At 33.6% G+C, this 11,713-nt stretch overlaps 1 protein-coding gene across 1 annotated transcript; it reads right to left on the reverse strand.

Annotated features, from left to right (window-relative positions):
* Nucleotides 1-6,999: 6,999 nt before the first annotated feature.
* Nucleotides 7,000-10,080, reverse strand: LOC104787555 (cytochrome P450 71A16-like). Its single transcript, XM_010513158.3, has 4 exons — nt 9,596-10,080; nt 7,876-8,373; nt 7,493-7,774; nt 7,000-7,416 (listed from the first exon to the last, which is right to left on the reverse strand). Exons 1-4 carry the CDS (start codon nt 9,977-9,979, stop codon nt 7,087-7,089), a joined length of 1,494 nt encoding a protein of 497 aa, XP_010511460.2. The 5' UTR covers nt 9,980-10,080; the 3' UTR covers nt 7,000-7,086.
* Between the last annotated feature and the right edge of the window lie 1,633 nt (nt 10,081-11,713).

The raw sequence follows: 11,713 nt of genomic DNA on the forward strand, positions 1-11,713 counted from the left end.
AATGGATCGAGAAGATTAAGCTCCAGAAGATGGAACAGCTTAAACATCCACAATCGATATACCTCGTTAGGAAGTCAACCAAATGTGTCTTGAGGTGTAGTTGAATATATTGTTTTGTCTTTCTATTTGTTTTCAATTAATATTTCAATCATTAATTAATTATAATTTTGTTTTACTTAGGAAATTCCGTTAACCAGGGGTCAGAGACCCTGTTTAGGAAATCTTGTGTCACGAGATGGGAATGCCTCTTTGGTCTTTCCTCGGGACAATGAACTTGTTGAAGATCTTAACCGGATTGTAAAAGAAAAAGACGCGACGGTCTTCGGAAGACAAGTCCCCCTTGAAAATCCCTCGGTAATTTGGCATTATTGGAAATCCCTTGGAAATGTTTCACCTTTTGAAATTTATAGAAAATTTTGGACGCATTTCAGACGATTTATAATTTCCGACAAGCGATTTTCGAGGACTTTTTATTCTTGATAAATCGTAAAAAATGGTGTTTCTGAAGATTTACCGATGATTCTCTCCCTCGAAAACTGGCTGTTTTCTTGTAGTGTCGTGGATGCAATTCTTAGGTGTTTTTCCATATAGTTGAGTCTGGAGATAATTGGATTACCCGCTCTTTCTTAACAATATTGCGTTTAATTTGTTTTATATGTGTTTTAGAATTGGTTATTAGTTTCAGTCATTAGTTTATAAATTTTATTATTTTTTAGTCTAACTTTTTACTCTACTATTTTAGGTAATATTATTAGAAATATAATGATATTCATTATACTAACAATTTTTTAATTAATATATATATATAATGTATACATCCATCAGAATTTTACAACGAATAATGGAAAATCGTTAATTTCATACCCCAGCTAAAGGGGTATGTTCAATTCCTACATGATGTTTAATATTATGCAAAATCATACATTTGGTTAAATAAAATTCAAATTCACAACACCAACTCGTCAAATTGTGTTAATACATACTTAAGTCGTAACGGTGTTAAGAGACCGTCAACGGCTGCTTATGTGGACGCCACATATGAAATGACGTCGTTTTGGAAAATAAATAAAGAAATTTGTTTTGGCTAAAACGACGTCGTTTCTTCTTTCTTTTTCCTATTTTTTTTATTTCTCTTTTCTTCCTCCTTTCCCGAGTCGTGTTTCTCTTTTCTTCCTCCTTCTTTCTCCGTTAACATCAAGAACCTCGGATCGGAGGAGTATACATGTAAAGTCCCGATGAAGATCGACAAGCCTATGATCACCACGATCAGTCTCAATCTCCAGAGCTTCTCGTTAATGTCTACTCCGACGTTTCCTTTCACCTTCAATCTCCTTAATCCATCAGCGGAACTCGACTCAACACAAGATGATTCGCTTACTTCGATCTCATATGCTTCCTTCTCCTTGTGTAGCTTAGCGTACGGCCATGTAATCCTCCGGAATTTCGAATCACCAACCGTCTCCTTCACCGCATCTTTAATAGGTTTAGAAACTTTTACCTCTTTAATTTGAGTCTTCTCGACTCTACTCGAACCACAGGAAACGTTGTCATCAGCAACAAAGAGAAAATCGGAGCAGGAATCGATAGAAGCAGCAGAGACTCCGATTTTTTTGCTCCAGAGAGGTGACTGAACAACAACGGGAGATATCTGAGCTCTCTTCCGGCGTAAACGCATCGATCGGAGCTTCTTCCCAGGGAACGACCACTACAAGAAAACCTGCGATATGTGACCATTGGTTGTGACCAAAATTGTAGTCGCAAATATTAGCGACTACTTTGTAACGTATTTGTGACCAATTAACGACCAACACCAATACCAAGACAAATCAGTCGCAAATTAACGACGATGTTGGGAAGTCGGCGAGTAGTCGCAAATCGCGGACCCTTTTGCTACGCTTTTAAGACTGGTCCAAAAAAGGTCGTAGTTTGCGACTAATTTGGGACGGAAAGAACAGGGTTGCAAAAAGCCGTCGTTAAATCGTTACAAAATAAGACTTATTTGTAACTCTCTTAAAGTTTTTTTGTTCCGTCACAAATCAATCGCAAAATAAATTTAGAAAACGTTGGAAACATTAGTATCTAACTCACCTAATGTTTGAGACGCCCAAAATGAAGTCGCAAAATCGTCACAAATATTCACCTGTCATAGTTTGCGACCACTTTGAGACGCAAAAAAACTGACAGATGGGCAAAAACATAATTTACACACGATTCATCTTCTTTTCTACAAACCCTAAGCGCCGCATGTGCTTGCTGCAAGTTTCAATATGAAATTTTGGTGTTTTTTCTGTTTTGTTGGGCATTTTCTTATGTGTTTTCATCAAAATAGAACAAATCTACGGTCACCTATTTGCGACTAATACCTGAGTTCGGGACGACTTTGTAACGACTTTGCGACGCTCATATTTTTCTTGGACATTTCTCTATTCAAATTTATACCATTGTCAATATTAGATGTCTTCTACTGATTACAACAACCTTAGACATGGAAAATTTAATCAATGGCATACAAATATTATAGAATTCTAAACTTTTGTAAGAATTTCTTAAAAATCTTAAACATTGCTTAATATATATTAGGTAATGTTTACTAATGCTTTGTAATGATCATAACTTAAATGCATTTCATGATTATAGTCATGTAAAGGATTAATCTTGCTCTATTGTTGTAATTTCATTGATTCTAACAATTTAGATGGACTGTAGATCGATCAAAAGCTTTAAAATTCATTAGAAAGTTTCGTGACTCTTTAGATTGGTCACAATAAGGTAGCGTTTTTGCGTCTGTTTCTTGACGCAGTTACAAAGCGGTCGTAAATTAGCTACAAAACGACGACGACTTTGCGACCACCGCCTGAGTTCGGGACCATTTTGCGACTAACACCTGAGTTCGGGACGACTTTGTAACGCTTTTGCGACGCTCGTATTTTACTTGGACATTTATCTATTCATATTTTTACAATTATCAATATTATAAGTCTTATAATGACTCCAACAACATTAGACTTGGAAAAATATAATCAGTGGCATACAAATATTATAGAATTCTAAACATTTGTAAGAATTTCTTAAAAATCTTAAACATTGCTTAATATATTAGGTAATGTTTAGTAATGCTTTGTAATGATCAGAACTTAAATGCATTTCATAATTATTGTTATGTAAAGGATTAATCTTGCTCTATTGTTGTAATTTCATTGATTGTAACAGATTAGATGGACTGTAGATCGATCAAAAGCTTTAAAATTCATTAGAAAGTTTTGTGACTCTTTAGATTGGTCACAATAAGGTAGCGTTTTTGCGTCTGTTTCTTGAAGCAGTTACAAAGTGGTCGTAAATCAGCTACAAAAAGACGACGACTTTGCGACCACCTCCTGAGTTAGGGACCACTTTGCGACTAACACCTGAGTTCGGGATGACTTTGTAACGTCTTTGCGACACTCGTATTTTACTTGGACATTTATCTATTCATATTTTGACAATTGTCTATATTATAAGTCTTATAATGACTCCAACAACATTAGACTTGGAAAAATAAGCAATGCTATAGTAAACTTATGGTTTTGTATCTTTTTTATAATTAATCAAACCATAACATGTAACATGATATGTAATGTTAAGTAATGAGTTTGTAATTTCATAACTTACAAGCATTGCATGTGTTTTTAATAATTTAACTTGCTAGACTTTTAATTATTGTAATATCATCCTTACATCACAATAGATAGGTGTTATTTCGATCATAAGGTAAGAAATTCGTTACAAACATTTTGTGACTTTTAGATGTTAGTCACAAATTCGTCTCTCTTTGCTACACTTTGCGACTTATTAGCGACCATTTCAAACTTCTTTGCGACTGTATTGTGACATAATTGCGACGGATGATTTTCAGATTAAAATTTCGGGTTTTCTTTTAGCGGCAAAACCTCCCTCCTAATATTTGATTATAATTTCGGGTTTTCAGATTAAAATTTCGGGTTTTCTTTTTGTGACCCTTTTGTGACTACGTAAGATTTCTAAAGTTAAAACAAAACCCATTCGACACTTAGTAAATATCAACATAACTTTTTAGATCTAGGGTTTTGCTCTCTTCCTCTCAACCCGAAACTCTCTCTTCAATTTCTAACCAAATCTCTCTATTTCGATCGATTTCTCTCATACTCTAAACCCAATCTCTCTGTATTCTCTTTGATTGCTCCTAATAGCTGGTAAATCGACCAAAGGACGAGGAGGGAAGTCTGTTGCTCCCCGAGACAAAGACCATGGAATGAAGCAAATCTTCCGCAACACGACCAAGCACCTCACCTCGCCAGCCACTGTTCGATGAGGATGAGTATATGGAAGAGGAACAGCCTGAGAGTGATGAAGATTCTAGTGATGGCGAATGGGAATGTCCACCGGAAGCTCAAGAACTACCGGTGCCGCTAGACTATGAAGCTTTGATTGACGGTTTGTTGCAGCTTCCTGGGCAAAATCATCTACCAGTCTTGATTAAGGACCATATTGAAGGCGTTGAGACCATATGGTAAGGAATCTTGGCTTCTTGTTTGAGTAATTTCTGTTTGAGCTTTTGAATTTGTGTTTGAGTTTATGATATTTGTGTTTAAGTTTGCATTTGGATAGAGTTATCTTTTGATTCTTTGACTGGTTAGAGTTAGCTTTTGATTCTCTCTAATGTCGATTTGTAATTCTGATTCTAGCTTGGATTTTGTATGTTTTTCGGTTTTTGATTTAGATTTACATTTCATTTGATTTATATTTCTCTGATTCTAGCTTCAGCTTGTATAATGTGTTGTGTTTCTGACAAGGGAAATCCTTTTGGGCTTGGATGACTTGCTGAAACCATGGCCAAAGGGAAAAGAAAAGGGAGTTGTGAAAGCTCTTCTTCCTCATCTCTGTTGAAGTTGCATCAGAAACTTGAAGATGCTCGTCGTAAGCTCGTGAAACAAAATGAAGAACACCAATAAGCCCTTTCTCGACTCTCAACCTTGGAGCACCTTTTCTCATTCATGAAGAAAAAAGATCCAGAATTAGCTGACTATATGGATGCTCACCAACCACCACCAGCAACTACACCTGCAACTGATGCAGGCACTGCACCAGCCACCTGAGAAGGCACTACACCAGCCACCGGAGATGGCATTACACCAGCCTCCATACCTGCCAATGAACAAACCGTCAATGAAAACGGTTTAGTCATTCTCTCTACCTCTCAGAATTAATCTTCTTCTACTCTTCTGAACTTATTGTTTATGTTTGTTTTCTCTTTTGAAATTATCTCTTTTGTTGGAACTTGAATTATCTCTTCTGGGACATGAATGTTGTTTGGAACATGAATGTTGTTAATGTTTTGGTTATGGATTGTGTTTTTTGGTCAATATGGTATTTTAGGTTTCAAATTTGAATTGTCAGGATTTTTAGCATTTGATTTCAGCTTTCTAAATTGGTAAAACAATAATAGTAGTGACTAATGACACACTTATATCTCTCCAAACCAGGAGTCTCTAATTCGTCTCAAATACACATGAATCACAAAAGCGTCACAAATACGTCGTCTAATTTACTACTATCTTGCGACTAAATTGAGACGACCTTTGTCACTTATTTGCGACCATATTTTCGTCATGATTCACCGACGCACAACTCGTCCTAACGTAGTCGTATATACGCGTTTCCAAATTCAGTCACGTTTTGGTCTTTAATTTACGACTAAAAGTTACAGTCTTAAAGGAGTCGCTTATAAACGACCAAATTTAGTAGTCACAAAATCGTTGCAAAATTGTGACACTTTTGCGACGCTTGTCATTTTGCGACGAGAAATTTGTGACTACTAGAGGTCGTCGCTCAAACGTCGTAAACAGGTGTTTTGCGACCCATTTGTGACGATTACCGGTGTCACAAAACGCAGGTTTTCTTGTAGTGGGCGTTGGCTCAGCCTTGCATTTCAACACGATCTCCTTCATTTTTTTTCTCCACGAAAGCTTAAAATTAGAAATTCGAAGAAAAATAAATAAGAAAAGAGAAAGAAGAAAGAAGAAACGACGTCATTTTAATCAAAAGAAGTTTTTTTTTTCTTTTTCTTAAAATGACGCCGTTTCATATGTGCCATCCACGTAAGCAACCGTTGACGGTCTCTTAACACCGTTACGACTTAAGTATGTATTAACACAATTTGACGAGTTGGTGTTGTGAATTTGAATTTTATTTAACTAATGTATGAATTTCCACAGTATTAAACATTATGTAGGAATTGAACATACCCCCTTAGCTGGAGTATGAAATTACCGATTTTCCAACGAATAACTACTAGAGACCACATGAATTTCGTCGAAATGAGTCCATTGATTTTTTCCCAGGAATTGCCGATAGTTTTTGCTATCTGTCAATTTTTTGACGGATTTTTGATAGATAGTAATCTCCGAAAATGTCTTGAATATATCTTCCTCTTTTCACCATATTAGGTTGTCGTTAGTATCTAGAAGATGTAATCGGGATGTTTGATGCATTAGCAAAAACAAACCCTTAAAAAGGATGTACCGGTTCCGGTTTAGCTCAAAAGTAAAATCCTTTGTTTGCACAACAAAACAAAAGTGAAATAATAAAATGGAAGTAGGAGCAGATGCAATGGTAATATCTCACTATATAGTCTCTCATGTACTAAATGAAATAATAAAATACTATATACTCATATTAATCATTAGAGTCTGTAAAAAATGTGGAGAAAGTCTCTCATCTCTCTCTACCTTTTCGAGATATTCTTATAATTAATTAAGTATATTTAATATTTAATTATTTACCTTTTAGATGAGAAACTATGATGAAAGACTACTATTGCATATGCTCTAAATAGTTTTAGACAATTTTAGTTGTTGGAAATCCACCTTATTTTTGGTAGTGTAAGAGGTGGTCACTCTTGTTTTGGTCTGCTTTAGTATACTATACTCAAGTATCTTCCGTCTTTTGTCCATCGAAACTTTAGGTAACTCCTTTTTGCATGTCTTTTAAGTAGAAATAACTTTATGACATTTCACAAACAAAAATACAAACAATGTGTCGCAACTAACTAGTGTACCATGGGAAAATAAATTAAGCAGAAGATGGAAAGACAACAAGAGGATATTTTCGGCAACCATCGATGCCAGCTCCCTCTACTAGATCTGGTTGATCATCTCCTGGTGGTCCGTCCTCAACTCTCCAATCAAATCGTTTCATTAGATTGGCCAAAGTCACACTGGCCATCACCGACCCACGTCCAATGCCGGGACATAACCTTCTCCCTGCTCCAAATGGAATGTATTTGAAATTCCGTCCAAAGAAATCCAAAGGTATTTCTAAATGTCTCTCTGGCCTAAATTCTTCTGCATCAGGTCCCCAAGTCTCAGTGTCCCGTTGGATTGCCCAAGCATTAATGATCACCTATATGTCCCATTTAAAACTTTTTATCCAAAAGATTTTTTAAGTTATATAACAAAAATATGTATATATATTTCACCTGTGTGCCCGCCTTAATGTCGTATCCTCGTAATTTCATATCTTCGCTTAATAGTCGAGGGACTAATAGTGGGAGAGGAGGATGCAGCCGAAGTACCTCCTTGATCACAGCTTTTAAGTAGTTCATATTGTCTACTTCTTTTCCTGATACATACGAATTACTCTTCGAAATTGAACGAATCTCATCTTGAAGTTTCTTCATGCATTCTGGATTTCTCATAAGGCGTGTCATCGCCCATTCTATTACGGCGGAAGTTGTTGTCGTGCTCCCTAAAAACATCTCCTGTAAACGAAAAATAACTTCATATGGTTATCAAAGAATTTGTGTGTATATATATATATATATATATATTAATGATGATTATAATGAATGATTTATCTTACAAATATGATGACTTTTAAGTCGCTTTTATCCAACTGGCATTGTGTGGACTCATCTCTTTGAATCGTTAGCAACATATCAACAAAATCTGGTGTCTCTTTGTCCGCATTTATATCCTCATGTTCTTGCAGCACTTTTTCTATAAAGTCACCAAACTTCTTTGTTATTTTCTCTAGCTTACCATCGAAACCCGTAATCTTACCTATCCATGCCAAACTCGGAATGTATTCCCCGACCGGGGAAAGCCCCACGGCATCCAAGAAACTCTTTGTTATGGTCTTGACATCGATTGTACCTTCCTCGCCGCTGTATTTTTTCCCCAATACAACTTTACCCATTATGTCGCATACCATATTAGTAATGAGTTTGCTTAGATTCACAGGTAAAGAAGATAAACTTGCTTCTTCCAGCGTCTCCATCAATAGAGTTATCTCTTCTTCTCTTCTTTTCTCAGAGGTCTGAACCATTTTGTTGCTGAGGAGATGTGTTGTGCATAGACTCTGCATCCCAAGAAGAAATGTATTAATGCAAAATTGAAGAGCTTACCAGACTCGTATCGAAATGTATTGTCACCACTCACCAGTGTGAACATACTTGTTAATCCTAAATAAATTACAAATAAAATTAAAAAGATATATTTGGTTCGTGGTTTCTAACTTAGATATACTGTAGGTTTTGAATCGTTTTATTAATTTTGGAATTTTTGGTATTATCGAAAAAGAAAACTGGAGCTTATAGTTTTGAAAAACAAAACTAGAAATGTGGTAGTTTAAAATATCCACTCTTTTAAAGTTCCAACTAGATTAGCCCTGTGCTAGAACATGGGTTAAAATTTATTTTATATAATTGTTTTTAATATAATTTATATGATTGTTTTTAATAGTTTTTTTGGATAAAATATTAGGACTTGCACAGATTGAAATTTCTTCCATTGTTATTCTTTTTTTTTTTTCGGTATGAATATGAGCAATGTATTATGGTGAAAGGAGATTTGCATGATTTATATTGAAAGTTTGGAAGATTCTCATTAAAATTTCATTTTCAATTACAGAATAAAATCTCGGAAATCACGATTAAATATGATAAATTGCCAAAATTGTATTCATTTTTTATGTTTCACAATATATTTTTATTCTTTTTAATAAGTTGGTTAACAATATGGTTTAGCAATAAAATCTGCCGAAAATAAATTTGAAATATTTTCTTTAAAATCTTTGGAAACAACATGCTCTAGCAAAAAAAATCTTCCGAAAGTAAATTTCGGTTGCACCTACTATTTATCTTGTAACCAATTAATATATAAATTTAGAATATTCTTTTTAAAATTTTGGAAACAATTAAGGTTGCACCCACAATTTAATTTGTAACCAATTAATCTATCAAAATCTATAACATATTAATCTATAACCTATTTATAACCAACTTTTTAAAATTATATAATCTATCAAACAAATGTTGTGTAGTTCCGTTTTATTATAAAAAAGATTATATTATTACTTTACTGGATAACTTAACAAGTCAGTTTAGATTAGAAAATTTGATTACATGTACCCTTTTAATCTAATTTATAAAATCTCATTATTGAAACAAATATTAATGTTTAATTAATAACTCTATCTCGTTCAGAAAAACTAATCAAGGAGATTGAGAAAAGCAAATCTGAGATAATCATGAGCATATGAAGACGTCGGAGAAACCATAGATATCGAAAAAAGTACAAACCTTAACGTTCCTCCAGTATTCGCCATATGGGGCGAATACCAAATCTCGCCCGCCATTGGATATTTTATGGGCCGATTTCGTGATCGGACGGTTGGCAAACTTAAGATCATGTGTCTTCATGACATCATGAGCTACGTCAGCAGAAGATACAATGAGAACAGGGACACGGCCGAAACGAAGGAGCATGAGTGGCCCATGGCGCGCACTGAGGGAACAGAGAGCACGGTGTGGGTGGAGACTGAGCTGATGGAGGTTTCCAATGACCGGAAGCCGCCATGGAGACGGAGGTAAGTTAGAGTTGGGTCGTTTGAGGAGTAATTTAAAGAAGAGAAGAATAGTTAGAAAGGTGGTTAAGGAAAGAGAGATTAATATTATCATTTCCATTTTAGGATTAATTTTGAATAAATTTGGAACTCAATCTCTCTCAATGCGTCGAAGTGGTTTGTGAATATTAGTGAATCGTCCTTTCCCTCTAGGCTGTGTATTTTAAAGGGAAGATGGTCAATCGTCCTTATAATAATCAAAAAATAAAAATATGATCTGCCGTTAATTTAATTACTATTTTGCCACCATTAATGAGCTTTGTTCAAATAAAATAATATACAACTAGTTAACAACTCGCACATAGTGCGGATAAATCAATTAAAATAAAATTATTATTTGAGATCTGATATTTGTTTGTGTAAAATAAAATCTGTAAATAAATCTTTTTTTTTTGTTTTATACAAATTTACAATATAAAAATATGTTTTACCCATAAAACATTTGAAAGTAAATAATAACTTTAAAAAAATTGTATGAAATTTCTTTCAATAAAACATGAATAATTATTAAATTTTAAAAGAAATTAATATTTTGTTTATTAAAGAAGTATAATATAGTTTCAAATTAAGGGGCTGTTATTGGAGAAGTGATTTCTAAATTTATATGGAATTGTAAATTCTAAAAATCAAAACACATGAATTTTGAAATAACATGTTTTATCCTTGGATTTGAATCCTTCTATTTTACACTTTCAATTCCATTCAAATCTATTTAAAACATAATGTGGATTTTGCAATCCAAAAACAAATCATTAAATGAATATGGAATTTTAACAAGTATTTGTAAATCATGGAACCAATAACACGTCATTTTGATAAATATTTTAAAATAAATGATTGAATAACACATAATTTTTGTTTGGATTTCCAAATCCATTAAAATCATAGAACCAATAACCCTTCTAAATGACTACAAATAGTTTAATTTATTTAACAAATTTTAATTTAAGTCTGTAATGGCATATATGTAATTAGGATAATTAATAAGATTTATTTGCTAAAATGTGATTCGAGCTCTCTGGTGACGACACATCATCATTTTTTCAAGAGTGCTTCTCTATTAATATATAGGGGATGTACTAGGACAACTAAGTTGACCCAGTTATTTTTCTTTAATTTTATTAATATAGATATAATAAAACCTGATTATCCCCTATATAGTATATTTTTGGATATAATTTTAGGAAGTGTTAATACTTACATCAAAATACCATTACAATTTATACACATAAGTTTTAAGAACAAATTAATAGTAATCATTAAAGATAATAATGTCAAATACACATATATTCAATTTAATTATTTTAGATATATATAGATAGAACCAAATCACCAATCAGGTAAGAAAGTCACAACACATTTGGTAAATATACTCCCTCCGTTTCATAATATAGGATGTTTTAGAGGTTTTTTTTTGTTTTATAATATAAGATGTTTTAACTTTTTAAGTAACTTTTAGATTACTTTTATATTTTCTTATTATTTCTTTTATGCAGTTTTGTTTATGATTGATTAAACTTTTTTAAAGTGGTTATTTCCTAATATACGTGTTTTCTGTATCTTATATTTTGAAACGGAAGGAGTATAACTTTGACGCTTAATAAATTTTTTATTCTAATAAATGTTTGATTGGAAAAGAAAAACTAAAATAACTTTGGCGCTTAATGAAACTTTTGGAGTCACCTTTTCGTAAGGTCTTTAAGGGAGAGAATGGATGAACCATTGGATATCAGCCAACCACTTGAAGCTCGTGATATGTTCGAGATAAGTAATTTTCTTCCTAATTTGACGATCT

The sequence above is a fragment of the Camelina sativa genome, chromosome 5 (genome assembly GCF_030686135.1).
Source record: "Camelina sativa cultivar CO46 ecotype springtype chromosome 5, ASM3068613v1".
Lineage (NCBI taxonomy): Eukaryota > Viridiplantae > Streptophyta > Magnoliopsida > Brassicales > Brassicaceae > Camelina > Camelina sativa.